At 46.5% G+C, this 19065-nt stretch overlaps 1 protein-coding gene across 9 annotated transcripts in view; it reads right to left on the reverse strand.

Moving 5' to 3' along the window:
* Positions 1-1219: 1219 nt before the first annotated feature.
* ARHGAP36 (Rho GTPase activating protein 36) overlaps positions 1220-19065 on the reverse strand; it is a 156811-nt gene continuing 138965 nt past the window's right edge. For 8 of the 9 annotated variants that reach the window (XM_027097564.1, XM_027097560.1, XM_027097559.1 and 5 more), the window contains 11 exons: positions 9447-9605; positions 8177-8242; positions 7412-7647; positions 6968-7160; positions 6692-6747; positions 6296-6446; positions 5475-5623; positions 5116-5292; positions 4779-4876; positions 4536-4642; positions 1220-2431 (listed from right to left, as the gene is read on the reverse strand). In XM_027097564.1, the coding sequence (XP_026953365.1) occupies positions 2274-2431; positions 4536-4642; positions 4779-4876; positions 5116-5292; positions 5475-5623; positions 6296-6446; positions 6692-6747; positions 6968-7160; positions 7412-7647; positions 8177-8242; positions 9447-9555 (1500 nt within the window). In that variant the 5' untranslated portion in view covers positions 9556-9605 and the 3' untranslated portion in view covers positions 1220-2273. Of the gene's footprint in view, positions 2432-4535; positions 4643-4778; positions 4877-5115; positions 5293-5474; positions 5624-6295; positions 6447-6691; positions 6748-6967; positions 7161-7411; positions 7648-8176; positions 8243-9446; positions 9606-15948; positions 16765-19065 lie in introns of those variants that run through there. The other variant, XM_027097567.1, reaches the window with a different exon arrangement.

Here is a 19065-nt window from a genome sequence, read left to right on the forward strand (position 1 = left end):
ACATCACAGTGCATCTTTGTGTCAAAGGAAGAATCCTAAAATTTTAGGATAAGCCAGTATAATCTAGTCGTTAAAGTTTTGAAGACTGGCTGTTTTCCACTAAGCAGATGTGTAATTTGGGCAGGTTATTTGACCTCTCTGTATCTCATTTTCCTCAAGAAGAAAATGAGGATGACAGTAACATGTATCTCATAGAGTTGCTGTGAATGTTAAATAAAATGATGCAAGTAAAGCTTTAAACACATTTAGGAACTCGATATGTGTGAACTATCATTATAATTATTATTGTAAAATAATCATTATTATAGGAGGGACCCAACATTACCTTTCTGCTGTCTGTAAAACTCTACAGAAGGAAATATCTTAAAGTAAAGTGTGCAAAAATAAATAATACACATCATTCCACTTTCTGGAACTCTGTCCCTGACATGTGAAATTTCCGAGCATGTCATGAAGTCTTAAGCTTTCAAGAAAGTTTGGCGGTCCCATCAATCAAACAGGAGCATGTTCTTCTCTTACTCTTGGAAATCATATGTCTCAGGATATTTCTAGGTTTTAATTTTTGACCAATCCAGGGGGAATTTCTCAGTTGAGAGCACCTAGTGATCTCTCCCTTTATTCCCCTCTTTTCTCCTTTTAGAGGGCCTCCTCTTAAGCCTTATTCTTTTCCCCTACTTCTCCTTCATCCCTTCTACATTCTCTTGATTCAGTTACAGCTCTTTCCCCTTTCTTCCACTTTACTCTCCTTTATCACACACCACACCCCTTTTTTCCACCTCACCCCTTTATTCCATTTCTCTCCATCTCCTTATTCCACATTACCCCTTCCCCTTTATTCCCCAACACCCTCTCCTTTATCCCCGTCACCCCCCTTATCCCACCTCACCTCCCTTTATTTCATTTCTCTCCATCCTTTTTTCCCTATCACCCCTCCCCTCTATTCTCCATCACCCCTTCTCTTGTACCCCACATCACTACCCTTTATTCCACCTCACATCTTTATTGCATCTCTCTCCATCCCCTTATTCCAAATCACCCCTTCCCCTTTATTCCACTCACTCCATCCCTTTACACCATGTCACCCTGCCCTTTATTCCACATCACCCTCTTCTATTTCGTTCCTCTTCCCCACCTCTCTTTCCCCTTCAGCTCCAGCTAGAGCTTCCCAACTCACCAACAAAATTTCAAATAAAAAAAAACACACACAGTAAGCCATGAATATGCTGCTGTCACAATACGATGTTTATTAATGATTAAATGCCAGAGAAGTTTTAACAATCACAAATCTTCGAGCTCTGCGGTTGTTACCCATTGTGTGATCAATTTCTAACCCTCAATACAATACATTCTTCATTCTATGGACCTTAGCAGTTGTTACCCCTCAATAACAGCTATAATTTTGGATGTCATACATAACCCATATCTGCGTGTTACCAGAGCATGTCCCGCAAATTTGTACCGTCCTGCATAGAGGAACTACAGAGACGATATTTAAGAACATTTGTAATCAGGTGACTTTTACTGCTTGGAACTATGTGTTTGTACCTAACTAGCTGTTTTGCTGACAACAGGATGTGGCTGCCAGCTATCTGTAAAACAGATCTAGGTAATAAAATCAATTTTTTTCCTCTAACTTTTGACCCCAGAAAAGCTAGTTGGGTTTCTCAGGATTTGGGGAGTGGCTGTTTGACGAGCCATTGGTCTAAATAATTTGGACAAAATTATCCTGAGGCGGTGGAGTGGCTGCGGGGACACGGCTATGAGTTGGTGTGACATGGTTTAGCATTAATTGTCAGCTGTCAGTAGGCTGACCTAACATCCTAGCATGCCTCTTGAGGGCCTTTCCAATTGAGCTCTTAGGAGGAGGGTAGGAAAGTCAGGAAAAGCATGCAATCCTCTTTGGGGGAGGGAAAGCACCTCGAGATTTGTGAGCTTCTCTGCGACAGGTGTTTACCACAAATGTCACATCAATTAAAGGAACAGCTGTAGTAAGGGAAAGCCAGGATCAGGGGTAAAAGAGAGAGGCAAGGTAGCACCAGGGCGCCTGAGCATGACACAGAAACATCTCCACTTTTACCAGCTGAAGGGACCGAGCATCCCCAGGAAAGGGGCTGGCAGTGTGTTTGGAATTCACAGCCTGACCCGAGCATCAGGTGGAACTCCTTCTTACCCTCAGATCTTTACCTTCAAGACTCTCCTTAATGTTTCCTGTGACATCCCAGGTCTACCCCCACCCTTTCCCCCTGTCTGGCACCATATAGAAGGAAAAACATCTAAGGAAAGAAGTAGCCGATGCCAGTTTTGGCCTCCTTCTCCCGGGGCACACGGAGCAATGGGCGGTCTTGCTCCAGAATGGGGGGGTTACCCGCTCCTTCATCATCGTCATGGGAACGGGCAGTGCCGGGAGGCACAGCTGGCTCCTCAGAGGAACCTGGAAAATAGTAACAATGTTAACTCCTTATGTTTCTAGACTTCACACTTTGCACAGCACCCAAGGAACTAAGACCTAATTTTGAGCTTCAAATACAGTATGAGGCAAGAAGTTAGGGCAGAAATGATTACCCCCATTTGACATGTAAGAAAACTGCAGCCTAACAGTAGAACATACATCTCTAAATCTAGGCCCACTGTGGAAGCTGGGTGTGTGGGGGTGGGGGGCAGGAGGGCAGGGCCATGTTAGAGAACAGAAAGAGTGAGACAGATATCCCGTGCTTAGAGCAAATGGGCAATACCACCAGGGAAGCGAGGAAGTGGGCGTCCTCCTAACAACCACCACCACCCTACAACCAGCCTGACTAATTTTACTAAGCAAATGAGTAACAAAGCTGGAGCCGGAAGCTTACAGAACTTCATGGAGGGGAGAAAGCAGGTGTCGGTCTTCAATGACTCTGAGGAGGACCTGTAGTCCACGACTTGGCCAGGCTGAGACTTGTTTTTAAGGAAGGTGGTATCTACAGGAAATGTAACAGCTGCATCTTCTTTGCAGAACTGGATGGTCTTTGGACTCTGAACTTCTTTAGAGTCAAGATTACTAGGCATTGGGACTGCTTCCACATTCATGATTTCTTCAAGATTGACAGCTAGGTCTGGCTGAGGGTCTGAAATTGTATTAAGAATGGAGACATCTTCAGGCTCTGGAGCCATATTTGTAATTTCATCTTCTTCAAAAGTGTTGGCTAAGTCTTTCTGAGAATCCGGAATTTTGTTGCAAATTTGAGTGCCCTCAGGCTCTGGAACCACACTGAGAACTGTGTCTTCTTCAAGATTGGGGTTTTCTTCAGAGTCTTGGATTGCACTGACATCAGAGTCTTCTTTGTGTCCTGGGATTTCTTCAGCGTCTGAGGCTTCTTCATCGTTTGGGACTCCACTTACATCTGAAGATTCTTCCTGGTTCTGAATTTCATCAAAATCAGAGACATCTTCAGGGCTCGTTACCACATGGAGGGCTGGGACCTCTTCAGGGTTGGAGTCTTCTTCAGAGCCTGCAATTCCATTGACTTCTGGAGTTTCTTCATAATCTGGAATTTCTTCAGTATCTGTGGTTTCTTCATCATTTGGGACTCCATCAAGAGCTGGAACCTCTTCAAGACTGGGGTCTTCTTCAGAGTCTGAGAGCCCATTAACCTCTGGGGATTCTTCATGATTTGGGAGTTCATGACCACCAGGGGCTTCTTCAGGGCTTGGGACCACATGAAGAGCTGGGACTTCATCAAAATCAAGGTCTTCACCAGAGTCTGAAATCCCATTGACCTCTGGGGCTTCTTCATGGTCTGGAACTTCTTCAGCATTTGAGGCTTCATCATTTTGGATTTCATCAAGGGCTGGGACCTCTTCAAGATTGGGGTCTTCTTCAGAATCTGGGTTTTCATCATTATCTGAGTCATCTGCATGGTCTGGGATTCCGTCAGTGTCAGGGGCTTCTTCATTGTCTGGGATTTCATCAGTATCTGAGGCTTCTTCATTGTTCGGGATTACATCGAGATAGGGAATTTCTGCTAGGTCAAGGTTTTGGTAGTCTTCAAAATCTGGTCCTTCTTCAAGGTCGTGGTTTGGGTTTTCTCCAGGGTTGGGGATTTCTTGCACATCTCGGGCTACTTCAGGGTCTGGAACCATATCAAAATATGGTATTTCTTCAAAGTCTTGGATTTCAATGAGTTCTAGAATTTCATCATCAGGGTCTAGAATGTCCTCAAGGGGAGGAAGATCAAAATTCAGGGTATCGTCATCATCGTCGTTGTCGTCATCATCGTCATCTTCATCAAGTTCTGGAATGCCTTCAAGATGTGGGTCTGGAATCTCAAGGTCATTTGGAATCTCGAGACCTTGGACTTCACCAAAGACTACTCCTTGATTGAGATATTCAAATACTAGTTCTTCATTGACTGGCACATCTTCCTCAGAGGACTCATCTTCCTCAAGGGGCTCATCTTCAGCAAGGACCTGGCCTTCGGGAAGGGCCTGACCTTCACCAAGGGACTGACCTTCAGCAAGGGCCTGACCTTCACCAGGGGTCTGACCGCCAGCAGGGAACTGACCTTCATCAAAGGGCTTGCTTTGACCAAGGACAGCAGCCCGGGCTTCAGCAGAGTTTTCCACTGGATCAGAAAGTAAAGCATCCTCTTCCATCTTTATCCGTGCGCTCCTGATGGGGAATGAATTTGAAAGAGCAAGTCAGTTTGTATACTTGGGTTGACTAACATAAAGGTGGCCTGGGGTTGGGAGCCCCCATAGGTGATTCTCCTTCAGGCTAAGCATGAACAAACCAAGAAAACACTCACTGGATCTTCCTCAAATTCCTGCGTCTGATAAAATCGAGGGCTTCAGGACTGGATTTCCATACACGCTTAGCAACCTGCCTCTGAATATGGGGAGGCACCTGAGGGTAAAATTAGCAATGTTAGCCTTTATTACACAACATTTTTTAAATCTATACTCATCTCTATCAGGTACCCAGAACTGAAGGCACCATGCCCAGCTAATGTAGGAAGGATTTCTAGACTGGGAGATTTGTGGCTGCCTGCGTTGGATACCCCCAGGGATGCATGTGGAACTCTTCCTTGCCTTGTGAACAGGTGAAAGAGCTGTGAAATAAGTGTGTCCAAAGCTTCCACCTACCTGAAAGAGGATATCCCAGTTATCAATCATGGCACGGACCACACTGACAGAAGCAACATAGTGGTCAATCCCCAGTTTTGTTTTCCTGGACTCCCTCTTGGCAGATGTCCCCCTCTTCAGGAGAGCAGATCCAAACACCAAAGCCAAATTGGTGGAAGTCATACGATTGCCTGAAACCTAAGTAAATGAAAGCAGAAAGTGATCAACTCTGAAGTAATAACGGAAGTTACACAAACAAAAATGTCTCTTTTTGTTCTTGTTTCCCTCTCCCTCTGTCTCTCTGTCTCTGTCTCTTTCTCATATACTCTCATACATCTCCCCTTCTGTAAATCTCGCTACCCTTTCCCAGAGCTTTTTACCAACTGTCCATCAATGCCAATGGAGTCCTCGCAGTTCTCAGTGATCTTATGCAGGACCTTCAGGAGACGCTCCAGGGTGTCACTGTGGCAAGGTGGCATCAGGTAAACCAGCAACTGCAAGGCAGAAAGCTGATCCTGTGGCTTCAGAGCTAGAGGAAGGAAAACAGGCACTGGCTTAGGGGGCTAGCCTTGGCAGCAGCCTGATACAAAGAAAGGTGTGATTCTGGTTGAAAAATGCCAAAGGCTATGGATAAAGTACTCAAGCATCTTTTCTTTGCTCATTCTCATGGCATTTGAGCTCAGGATTCCTAAAAGCAAGAAGTGCTCCCATCAAAATCAGACCCCCTGGGCTTCCCTGGTGGCGCAGTGGTTGAGAGTCCACCTGCCGATGCAGGGGACGCGGGTTCGTGCCCCGGTCCGAGAAGATCCCACATGCCGCGGAGCAGCTGGGCCCGTGAGCCATGGCCGCTGAGCCTGTGCTTCCAGAGCCTGTTGCTCCGCAACGGGAGAGGCCACAACAGTGAGAGGCCCACGTACCGCAAAAAAAAAAAAAAAAAAAAAAAAAAAAAGTAAAAATCAGACCCCCTCCCTACAGAACCAAGGTTCTTCTTTGCCCTGAGAGGGTGCACACAGCTTCAAGAAGCTCTAGAGAGATTTCCAAACAACAGACTTATAGCGCAATCTGGCGAGGTGTTTTCATCTTCTGGTGTTCATTATGCCTTAGTTCCTTGGGGTCTTGCAGCCTGAGCTCTGTCCCCAGAACCCCACATCCCCTGTACTATTTCCTTTCCTTGCCCAACAAGGGAGAGCAGAAGACTCACTTGCTGTCAGGAGGAAGGACATGTACAGATCATCTGGCAGCAAAGAGTCCTTCATGTCACGGAAAAACTCCTTGAGGAGTGCGGCCACATCATGCACGTTCTGAGAGTCATCCAGCACTACATCCAGACCTTGATCAAATTCTTCACGGAGCTAGAAAAAGAGAGAGAATACATTCGGTGGCTGCTCTGCCCATCACAGGCGCCCTACTGGCCACTCCTTCAGTAGGTCTCAGGCTTCAGTGGAGGTAGTTGGCTATACGGTGTGCCTAGGGGGCTAGAAAGAAGACTGTGCTCCCTTCACGAGGCATGACATTCTCTTCAGGTCTATGGGGGAGCCCCCACCCCCACCAGTTTTTTCTCACTGAAGGAACAAAAGCATAAACATAGCTGATTTACCTTACGCACTCTCTGCTCAGAATATTCCAGGGTGAAAATCCCCACTGTGCTTAAGCCTGAAAGAAAAGACCAGGGGATGCTAAGTATCTGTGCTCACTGCCCCCACACCTAGCATTTCCCTTTTCCTCCCCCATTGTATCCCAACCCCAACTGGTGGCAGGGGAATGTTTCAAGCCCTTCATCCCTTGACCTCTTTCCTCTCCCCATCTCTAGAACACCGTTCTTTCTCTTGAATTGCCTCCTACCTTGATTTAACCATCATTCTTGGCCCCTTACCATGTTTCTCAATGAAGCTGCAGCAAGCCTCAACAACCTGGGGGATTTGCTTGGCAATCGGATTGAGGCTCATTTTCCTTTTGGATCCCAGAAGTCGCTGGCCAATTGGAAAGGAAGTCTTGGAAAGTTGCAGGGTCTGCAGCAGCAGGGCCCCGTCCTCCAGTTCAGCCAGGCTATCCACAGAGACTGCACCCTGTGGAGAAACCCTCACTATGTTAAAATGGGGGAGCAGGAGGGTCACTCCGAACCTTCCTGAAGATTGCATCACATTCACAACAGGAGACATTCTCTCTGTGGCAGGCCAATTACACCCCTCCAACACGTTCTGTTCAGCTCCCCTTCCCTCTGAGGACACAGGCCTTGACCTTCCCGCCCCACATCCCTGGACACTTCCACATCCCTGGACACTTCATCCCTGCCTGAAAACTGGAGGGTTTAACTCACTCGACGCCCACGGCGAGTAAACTCCCGGGGCAAGGAGGGCTCAGCCCGCCTGCGACTGAAAAAGCGCCTGATGCGGCCAAACATCCTTTGCACCACGTTTCCCCGACGACGGCCCGCAGCCTGACGGGTGGCTTCTTCAATCTGCATCGTGGCTCTCAGTTCAAGTTGCTTGCGGCGGGTAAGCTCGTTCACCAGCACCTCTTCCAGTCGAATGCCAAACGTCTTGAGTGATACCGCTGGGGAGCCAGGGAGAGAAAGTATGAGAAACGTCAACGCTCCGCAGGGCTTAAATCAGGAGGAACTGCAGGGGCTGTAGCACTCCTGTAAGCAACCGCCCCCAGCCAACCCCACCCCACCAGACCCGCAGCGCCCCTCCCTGGGGAGGGAGCCAAAGGGACCCTGCGATGGTCTGGCTGAACGACTCAGCTCCACTCAACTACCCCGACGGGGTCTCCACCTTAATTCCTGCCAGGGGGTGACCACCTTGAAGCAATGAGGGTAATTTCTTCTGGGCAAACTGTCTGGGGTAGATTCACACAGAAAGCTTAGGTATATCTGATGGGACTGCCCAGCACTCCTGCAGCTAGTGCGCCATTTCCTGAAATCATCCCCTGCGGGGTTTCTGGAAGCGGGGCGGGGGGCGGGGGTGAGTCCCCCCCAGGGGCAGTGGGCACCGCCCAGTCTCCAATAGCCTGGGACGCAGTACAGGAGGGGTGCAGCATTCTATTTCTTTACTAAGGAAAGTACAGTATGAGAGACCCTCACCCCTCTCTTGTCCTCTCAGAATCAGAAACCACTTCTCCAAGGTGTTTGGACGGTCAATAGGTAGAGCTATGGGAAGAGAAAAAGAAAACACACGCATTCTCATACAAATAGGATTTTATAAGTGACTAAAACATTGTAATGCATTGATCCACAGAGACTGGGGAGAGGGGCAAACAGCTCTGTCCAGCCCCCCAAAAGTGTTTTGCTTTCACTCAGCCTCAGTTTCCCCATTTGAAAACGAGACCAATCGTAACTACCACATGTGAGACTCCAAGAATTTAACCAAACCAGATCATCTGAGGCGCCGCGTGCGCAGCGCGCATCTTGTTACGCACCAGCAGTAGCTCAACACAACGCTTAAAACATAAATTCCGGGGCTCCGAGGCCGCGGGACAGCGCAACAGGCGAGGGGAGGGGCTCTGCCTGCGGCGCCTCGGCTACTAAGGGTCGCTAAGTTACTGCTGGCGCGCTTGCTCCCGGGATGCCGTCGGCTCCCCGCGCTGCGGCTGGGGGAGAAGCGGTGACACCCGCTATCTCCGCACTCCGACCCCCGCAGTGGCGGCTGCCCGCGGGGTCTCCTCGCCCTTTGCTGCGCTCCTTTTAGGCTGCGCCGGGCGAACCTGCGGCCCCCTGCACTTTTCATCACTGCAGCGGCAACCCTCGGCTCGCGTGAGCCCCTCCCACCTCCCCTCAGTCGCAGAATCTGCGCCTGCACCGCTGAGACCACTGGCGCGCTCGACCCCCGTCCTGCGCTGGGTCCCGCTCGCTCCCAGCGCACCTCCTGCCGCCGCCCCCCGCACCCGCACCCGCCCTCCCGCTACTCGCCCGGATTGGCCCGTGTCTCTCTCTCACTGTCTCGCTATCTCCCTCTAACTCTTCGTCTCTCAACCGCGCTGTCTCTGTCTGTCCCAGTCTTCTCTGAGTGTCCCTCTGCGTTTCCATCTCATTCCGACTTGTTCTGGCACCTCACCTGGTGCGTCTGTCTTTTCACCTGTCCTCTGTCCACCTGTCTGTCCCTGGTATCTGCCTGTCTCACTGCCTCTCAAGCCCCCAGGCTTCAACCCAACTCAACTAATCTTTACCTCTTCCCAATTCACCAAACACCCTTCAACTCCCGCTCCCTCAGTTCCTCAGGATCCAGGAGAACCGGCCAGGTCCAAGACCAGAGGAGAGTCCCTCCCACCCTCCTGGACCCCCAATTCGTCCCGTTCCGCCCAGGGGGTCCACTCGGCCCGAAGGCGAGGATGCCACATCCCGGGGTACTGCTCACCTCTTTCAGGTTTGAATTCAGAGAGGAAATGCCTGGCCACGAGTTCGTGGTAAGCAGTCTCTTGCAGCTTCAGACGCTCCAGCTCGGAGAGGCTGTGTATTGAGATCATCTTGGTCCTGCGGTCCGGGTTGTGTCCTGGGGCTCCTCCCAGGACGTTCACTAAAAAAATGAAGGCGGACAACAACAGCAAAGGGGGCATGATTCTGGGGCACAGTGTCCTTTCTGCCTTCAGAAAGGGAATGCAGCCACCCATTCTGGAATCGGATGATTATCAGAACTGCATCATCCAATTGTCACTAGACCTGGTGGAGGGAACTATGGGGGGGGGGGAGGGTGGTAAAGGGGGAGGGGAAACTGGGAGGTGGCTTCACCCTCAAGCAGAGCTGCCTCTGGCTGCTTATTAAAAAAAAAAATCCAACTTAAAAATAGCCAGCCCTGAACCGACAGTCCAGAAAAGAGAAAACCTAATTAGGCAAAAAGGAAAAAAGAAAAAAATATATTTAAAAAAAACCAACCTTACAAGTTTAAAATGGACATTAAGATAAGAATAAGGTAATATTTTTCCATTAATTATTAGGAACATTGATGGAGTTTATTTTTTAATAATAATGCTTGATGCTGTCCAGTTTGGGTGAAATGGGCACATTCATCTAGGTTAGGAGCTCTGTAAATTTTGTACAACTCTTCCAGAAAGCAAACTGGACACGTGAGTCTGAAGCCAAAAATCATCCCCAGGCCCTTTGACCCAGTAATTCCCCTTCTAGGAATCCATCCTAATGAAATCTTCCTACAGACAGGAAAAACCATATATACATGAACCATAACAGTAAAAAATTAAGGGAAAAAAGCTAGCCCAGCAACAAGACTAGTTATATAAATTATGGAATAGCCACAGTATGGAAAATTATGCAATCATTAAAGGGATGGGAGCTTTTAAACAACAAATATAAAATACAGAATTGTATTAATTATGATTACAACTATGTGAAGAAAAACATGCAAAGAAATAAAAGACTGCGAGAAATGCACCCAATTACTGATGGTGTCTGTATCAAATAGTGGGATTTGGTTTGCCTTTTGCCTTTTATCTATTTACCAAAAATTGTGCAACTTGATTATGTTATTTTTTCCTGAAAAAAACAACAACATCAGTTTGTACCAAAACAAACATCATTTCCAGGCCATTTCTAATGAGACTCTCTATACAGGATTGGTATAGTGAAGTTTCTTGGTGTATTGGCAAACCTCTTTTACATATCCCTTCTGCATGGTGCCCACTATCTCAAACTGCTCCCAGGTTGCACAGGATACCCCAGTGGGGATCTCCCTGCACCCCACACAGCATCCTATCCTGCACATCCTCACTTCTATTATTAATTTGTTCTTTCATGTATGCATTTTTTAAAAAAGAAAAGAAAAGAAACCTGCATTAATTGTCTACTTTGTGCCAGGCACTAAAGATTCAAATATGAGCAAAATAATAAATACTCTTTTCATAGAGAATTTAACAGTGCAGTGAAGGAGATACACAGGTTAACAACAATTTACAAAACCTTGTGATAAGTCAATTGCCCAAGATATAAACAAACTACTGTGAAAACAGAAAGGAGGAAACATCTAAGTCTGCCTGGAGACAGGGAGGGGGGAGTGTCCAGAGAGAACAGCTTGTGCAAAGGCAAAGAGATGGCAGAGAGGTTGTTATATTCTTAAAGCTGTATAAAGAGGATGGAAGGAGATAAATCTGGATAGGCAGGAATGAGGTTATGAATGGCCCTATAAGCCATGTTAAGGAGCTGGACTTTCTCCTGAAGGCAATAGGGAACTACTTCAGGGTTTTAAGTGGGAAGTGACAGAGTCAGAGCTGCAGCTTGGAAAAATCGCAGAGCAGTGAAAAACCTGGTTTGGGTAGAAAGCCTGAAGTAGGTAGATCAGCCGAGAGGCAAGAGATGCTGACACAAGTCAGTATCAATGGGGCTGGAGCAGGAGATGGATTTTATGGGTATAAGTGACAGGACTTAGAGAAAATTTTTTATTGTAATGGAAAGGATAGCTCCAAAGTTTATGGTTTGGGTGAGTGTGTGGATGCTTCTTCCTAAGAGAAGATAATTTGGGACGCGGGGAACTAAACCTTTTGGCAAGATGGGAAGTGGTCACATGCTATTTTTCTGAGCTCCACTTGCTCACGGAGTTTTATGATAATATTCTATATATTATTGGGGGGGTGCTTAAACCCCAAAGATCAGGTAATGTGGCTTTGACAGAGAAAAGGTAGGTAGAAGTTTATCATCCAATAATCTATATAAATGAGCTCTGTCAAAAAAAATCCCTCACTTCTTTTGTTTCCAAAATCCTCTATTGCCCACTTTCCTTAATGGCCAAAGTCACACATGTCAGAAATAAACACTTGCCGGATAACTGAAGTTCAGTATGAGATAGAATGAGGAGTATTTCTATGCCTTTTGAACTGAGCTAAGAGGAAAATTCTTAGCATACATATTTTTTAAAGTCCCTTCAATGGAAAAATCAATATCCCCTGGACCCAGAGTAAACACCTAAGCCCAACCACCAAACTGCATCCACAAAATGACCATCTTAACCAAAGGCACATGCAGAGAACCTAACCACAGTCCCAAACTAAGCAGCCAGTAATCCCCCATTCACAATGGCAGGTCCAAAATCTATTAGCCAAGGGTCTCATTCTGACACACACAGCCTAGCTCTGGATTATTTTTTTTTACATGGCTCCCTCTTTCCCTTTACCCCAATTTAGACATTTTTGTACCTGTTCTGGAGTTGCAGCTATTTCTTCTTGCCAAGGGTTACAATCTGGTCATCCAAAGAGTATATAGCTGGTTCGCTCACTCAAAAATCAAGATGAAAATCAATCCCTCTTCTCCCCCCAAAATAAGGTGAGAACAAATAAGAGAACCTCAAAACAACGTCAGCCAAAAGAGAGAGAGAGAGAGAGAGAGAAGCCTTTGAGAGATGAGTCAGCCTAGATGCTTACAATTCCAAAGGAAATCAAAGGCCTTAGAATAAACTGTTTGTCATTGCCTCCTGCTCAAAGATACAGGGCTAAACTTAAGAGCAATCATATGCCAAAATTCTGCCAGCAAAATTGACACTGTCTTGCTTGCCTTCAATACTCTCAAGGCACCAGTAGAATACCAGACAGAAGCAGAATTAGGAAGTCCAGTGTGCCTAGATAAGAAGCAGATGAGCAGGTTGGGGAGGGGGGACCAATAACTAGGCTTCAACACTATGAGCTGATCACAAAAGGAGGCTCCTCACAGAGAACAAGGTGCTAAGAGACCTCTCTTGCTCCCAAGTGTCTTCCCCTTCCCCTTCAGCATGCCCTGGCATTGGCCTGAAGTGACCATGACATCAAAAAGGAAGAAGGAAGACGAAAGTAAGCCCTCTCAATTTCAGCATAGAATTCAACACATTTGCAAAAACAATCTCCTTAGACAAATATCTGTAATGGTCCCTGGAGTCAGAGCTAAACAGAACTGAGTTCAAAGCCAAGCTTTGTGATTTCTTAGCTGTGTGAACTTAGGAAAGTTTGTTGAATCCTGAGCCTCAGTGGCTTCCTCTATAAAATGGGGAAATGATCCAGTATCCATTTCACCAACTGTGTAAGAATTAAATGAATAATGTACATGTGATATTTAGCATTGGCTTTTAATAAACACATTGATATTGAAGGTTCTTTGCAGAGGGCCTGACTTTACCAGAAAATATCAGGTTTCAAAAGTAATTACATAAAATTAGAATTTGTATCAATGCATCTGACTTAGTTCAATCTCTACTAAATTTGAATTAAATTAAAATGGGTAAAAAGATCTTGGGAGATTGTTGTGAATAGATCTTTCTTCTTCAATCTCCAATGACATCAGGGTCAAGTACAAAAAATTATCTTATAAAATTTAGAAAAACTAACCACATAGGTCCATTTTTAAAATGCTATTATTCAGATTAGTAAAATGCTTGCAAGTCTCAAAAATTTATCTATCTTTTAAACCATCCAATTTCACATCGTCACTAGCAAAATAACATATAATTTCATTTGGATCAGTAAAGGGGCTAGGATATTAGCAGCTACCAAGGGAGAGAATTTCAACAAAGAGTAGAGGCACAACCAGATCAACTCTCCAGCAATACGAAGAGGGAAAACACACATGAGTGGCATCAAGCTTGTTCCTCACGTCCTCCTGAAACGCATGGCACAGATGGAGAAACAAATTAACATCAGAAACGTCACCCTCTTCGACATTGTGAGGACAGAAATGTTTCAGCTAGGCATAAATCCACAGCCTTCACAATTTGGAGGACTAATTTACTCCATTGCCCCCATTAAATAGTTAGGGGTGGTGCAGTGCTCACTAGTAAACACCTCTGAGAGAAAAGCAGGACTGATGCCATTGATAGAATCCTAATAAATTAGGCATTTTATGGCACATCACAATTTTTCTTCTAGCCATTGAGAGATATTTGGAGTTTGAGAAGTAGTTAGTGTGCAAGGCTGAGTGCCCAGAAGGTATTGCATCTACGGTATTCAAATGTCTACAGGCAGTGACAATGGATAAAGACATCCGCATTAATATATCACAACATGGGAAAGAGATACAGGTCTCTCCATGAAAATTTGGTCTGCTGTCACATTACCTCATTCGTCCCTGAGCATTAATGAGTTAGCCTTTAAGTTGCTATCCCATAACCTCCATTTCAGCAAAGGCTGCAGTCGTGATGAACAAAATGGCTCATTTTACCCTATGCGGTGTAATGCCCCAAAATAATTAAATTTGGGGGCAGCGTTCTTCAATACGTGAGTCAGCCCATCATGCCATAACAGAAGCTCATAAACCAAAGGTAGTACTGTTAAAATACATTCAGAAAAGTTCTGGTATCAAAAAGTGTTTCCAGAACTTCTTAGATTAGAATGGATCAGAGATAGAAGGGACCTTAGCCATCACCTAGCCCAAAGCTTCCATTCTAGAGTTCAAAAAACTGAGGCTCAAAAGAGACAGGAGATTGCCCAAGGCCACACAGCAATTTGACACAGAATCTAGACAAGAACCGAGTTCTCAGACCTAGGGCTCTTTCCACTGCCTCATCCACCTTTGTCCTTAATAGCTACAAAATAATGCATAGCTAAATAATGAAATCAAAAGAATGGACACATAATCAAAGCCTGATTCAATAAACCAAGGGAGGTCACATCCGAAGGTACAACAAGATATAGATATTCTCAGTATTATCTGCAGTATGTGTCAGAGTGCATAATAGTGCTGGCATCACAAGCTGTGTCACCCGTTATCTCTTTTTTCCCTTTCGGTTGCTGCTTCTATTATGCTGTGGGAGAAAAAGTAAAAAAAATAAGATGTTGCATCAATAGAAGGTAATTTTTAATGTCTAATTTTTGTTGTGCTTTTCATGTTCTCAAAAGCTTTCCACATGTCCATTATTTCCAGGTCCTAGCACACAGTAGGTGTTCAATGTGTTTGTTGGGTAATCATAGGATTATAAACTCTTGACAGTTTTGAGAGAATATAAAGGTCTTGTAATTAAAACAGCTATTTGTGATTCATGGATAAATGAATCATGCCACTTTATTCTCACAACAACCCCTGGGAAGGAGGTAGGTTTGGTGTTATGTGCCCATTTTACAGATAACAACAAAATAGGACTCCAGAGAGGTTGTAACTTAACTGAAGTTGCACTAACATGCCATGAAGAAATACAATCTGGGAACTAGATTATCCCCAGGCCTGGTCTTGCCCTTCCCACCAAACCACAGTATTTCTTGGTATACATCACCAACATCTGCTGCCTGGAACTGGGATGGCCTGAGTCAAGATTATTTTCTTTCCTAAGGAGATGGCTAGATTTTGAGGTCTTTCTTTATACACACTATTCTTGGGAAATGGGAATGAAGGTAGATGATTGATAGACAGGATAGATAGACAGACAGATAGATAGATAGATAGAAGAAGAAGAAGAAGAAGAAGAAGAAGAAGAAGAAGAAGAAGAAGAAGAAGAAGAAAGATATGATAGGTAAATAAGATAGGTAGGTAATGATAGATAGAAAGATACAGATATATATGGTTTTGAAAAACACTATTATGAAAGGTAGAGAAGAGGAGTGAATAGAAGAGAAAAGCATCAAAAGCATTATGTATTCCTCCCATCACGTCTCTTGCCTCAGCCCACTCCCCAAGCTGACAGCATGGCATCCTGAAAAGGTCCTGAGTTATGGACTAGGACTTGGGTTCAAATCCCAGCCTTACCACCTGTAAGTTCACACACTCACCAACCAAGTCACTTAGAGCTAATTATCTCACTTTTGTGAGCCTCAGTTCCATCACCTTACAAAGTAACAACCATGATATCTCTGAGGTGTGGCTACGGTAAAGATTAAATAAAAGACAGGGTGACATGAAAGAATCCTCCAAAGGGTACAGTGCTGTACCAAGGTGAGGAATTGTCCCCCCCCGCCAAATACCTGAGAGTCATATTTGAAAGGAAGACTGAGCAGAAGTGCTGCTATCTGGAATGAAGCAGACAGTGCCCCCATTGAAGAATGCCCTTGTACCATCCATAGAAGGTAAAAGTGGGTACCACATCCTGTCAGCAGGTATCTCACTTTCAGAGGGGATGAGTTGAACTGTTTCTTCACTGGGTCTTTCATGATCAGGAATGCAAGACAACTAACGGTGGGGGTTGTGGGGGGATCAGTCTAGGCTCTGAAATGTAGAAAAAAGTTAGTTGGCCCACAAAAGGGATTTAGTCCCTACCTTTGGTTTCCTCAGCACAATGTGCAAGCCATCCATGTTAGGGATGGTGGAGGAAAGGGGGGAGCCCTCTGGAGTGGAAAGTCCCAGTTCCTGTCCTTGGGGTCTTACAGCCTAGTTGGAGGTCACATAAATGTCAAGAGTCTGACATGGGTCTAACATCATCCTTCCCTGCCCTCATTTAAATACATTTCCTCTCCTTTGTTCCTTTAAGGAATGTTAAGAATTGACTATTTCTTCAGGTCCACCAGCACTACTCAGACCCTTATTCAGCTGCAGGTTTATAGTATGCATTCGGTAAACTCTGATTCATTTTTCCCATCTTCTCAATTCCCCTGGTCCCAAGCCCCCTTCTTTAAGACATATTCCCTTTCAGACACACACATTTCCTCTCACAAACACACACACACACACCCTCATGCGTTCTCACATATGCATTTACACACACACACACACACACACACAGAATAGACTTACCCAATGTATTTGCTACAACAGAGGGAAGGAGGAGACTCTGAATTAAAGAAAGAACCATCAGGGCTTCCCTGGTGGCGCAGTGGTTGAGAGTCCGCCTGCTGGTACAGGGGATATGGGTTCGTGCCCCGGTCCGGGAAGATCCCACATGCCGCGGAGCGGCTGGGCCCCTGAGCCATGGCCGCTGAGGCTGAGCGTCCGGAGCCTGTGCTCCGCAACAGGAGAGGCCACCGCAAAAAAAAAAAAAAAGAACCATCAAACATTTGCCCCTCTAGACCACAGCTGGGGTTTCTACAGAGTGGGCACGAGAGAGGAAAGACCAGTAGGGACACTTCCCCAAACCATCTGGACAGAGATCTGTCAAGGAAACCTTCAGAATAAAGTTGTTCTTCAAATCTGTGCTGAGAGCTACCTCTCTTTCACCTTTGTTCCCCCACTCCCACCTGCTTCCCTTCTCCTTTGATTGTATCTCCCCCAAGAAGCATTCAATTTTCTGCAGTTTTCTTTTTCAAAACCCTGTCTGAATGGCTGTCATAGGGAATTGGGGCTGTGGGAGATGTTTTTATGATAGGAATGGTATTTTAAAACTACATTTAAATAAATGTATTTTTTAAAAATAATCAATGTCTACCTACCTGTATCTATCCTCCTTCAAAATTAGACCACTGTCTTGGCTATGACGCAGTGCAAAAAAGAAAAAAACAAACAAACAAAAACCCTAGACCAGGAGTCAGGAGGTCTGCCTAGTTACTAAGCAGCTGAGTGGCCTTGGGCAAGTCTGTGAGCATCTCCCAGCCCCAAAACACAGCCAGTGTCATTTATTATTATCCGGTTTACCTAAGAACACGGTAGAGACACAGTCCTCACTTCTGCCTAATCCTTGATTCTTCTACAGGACTTAGCCACCTCCAGGACACAGGGCCACGCTGTGGCCACTGTCCACAGCTGGAACGAGAGAGCATCCCTGCCCCCACCCTGCAGGTTTCTGGGCGCCAGAGTGGAGAGTGGGTCTAAGCTGGTCTCCCTGTCCCTCCCTAATGGAGCCCTAGCCCGGTAGTCTGCCCTCTACCCAGAGCTAGGTGAAGGTGAAGGCAGGGGGAGCAGGGTGAGGGGGAAAGGGACAGGAACCGGCCAGCCAAGACTTTGCGCCCTCCCCTCGAAGGGTTGTCCCAAGCCACAGGCTGCCGCTGCGGAGCGTGGTCAGGCGGGGTTGCGCCCCTTGCGTCTCGCCCCTACGTGGCTCAAGAGCGCGCAGAACCTGCAAAGTTAAGCAAAGCCCCGCCCGCACGCCAAAACCACTCTTGCTGCTTGCCGCTGCCGAGAATTTGAAAAATGCAATCTTTCTTGCGTGCTCCACGTTTGAGCCATTGAACGCGAAAAGCTGGGCACCTAGTCCAGGACCCGCAGGCTTCCTCTCCCTCCCGCACGTCGGGCGCTCCGCTTGGAGTGCACTCACCTCCCACTCAGCCCCTCGAGGGGCTGCACTCAGGCCTCTGGAGTCCTGCCCCTGCACTATCTCTTGGCGACTCTCTTGGTCCGGCCAGGGAATAAATGGCTGCGTGACCCGCTGGTCAGTCCTGCGGCGCGACTACGACCAGTCCTGGGACGAGCTGCAGGCACTGCGAGCGCTTAGCTCTGCCACGCAGATTCCCCCACTCTCTCTCTCTCTGAAGCTCCCGCGGTGGGGCAGGAGCTGATTCATAGCAATTTTCTACGCAGCAGCCAACTCAGTGCCTTACGCATACCTGTTTGCTAAATTCCCGGGGCTACTCCCACTGTCTCTCATCATACCCCACAATCATCTCTCCCTTTATTCAAAGCTGATTTCTCTTTCAAGATTCAGCCCAAGGGTCCCTTCCTTTGAGGGCTCCCTTTCTCTTCCGTTGGCCATGCCGCACAATCTCACATTACAGGTGAAGGAAAGGCAGAGGTGGAGGTTCAGATGGATAAGAAACTTACCAAAGGTCATTGAGCTAATTACTGGCAGAGCCAAAAGGAAGGCCCAAAACTCCTGGAACCCTGCTCAGCACACTTTTTGTTACCCCTCATCACTTCCCTTCTGCCCTGACTAGTATGGCATTGAAGGGCAGGTGGCATCCCTTTGCACACAAGGACTGCACAAGGAACAACTGCCTGCCCCTCCTTGCCTCACCCTTCCTGCTGCTTGTTCGCCATCTTGTCCAGGGCCTCTGATCTTCCAAACTCAGAGACAAGGAAGATCATTTGGTTCAGAGTTCAATGAACAACAAGAGCAAACAGAATTCCTCTACCTATCTGGATGAGAACGGTCTCAGTAGCCCACCCCCAACACACACACACACACACACACACACACACACACACACACACACACA

The sequence above is a fragment of the Aethalodelphis obliquidens genome, unplaced genomic scaffold (assembly GCF_003676395.1).
Source record: "Aethalodelphis obliquidens isolate GAN/ISIS:26980383/991018 unplaced genomic scaffold, ASM367639v1 scaffold115, whole genome shotgun sequence".
Classification (NCBI taxonomy): Eukaryota; Metazoa; Chordata; class Mammalia; order Artiodactyla; family Delphinidae; genus Aethalodelphis; species Aethalodelphis obliquidens.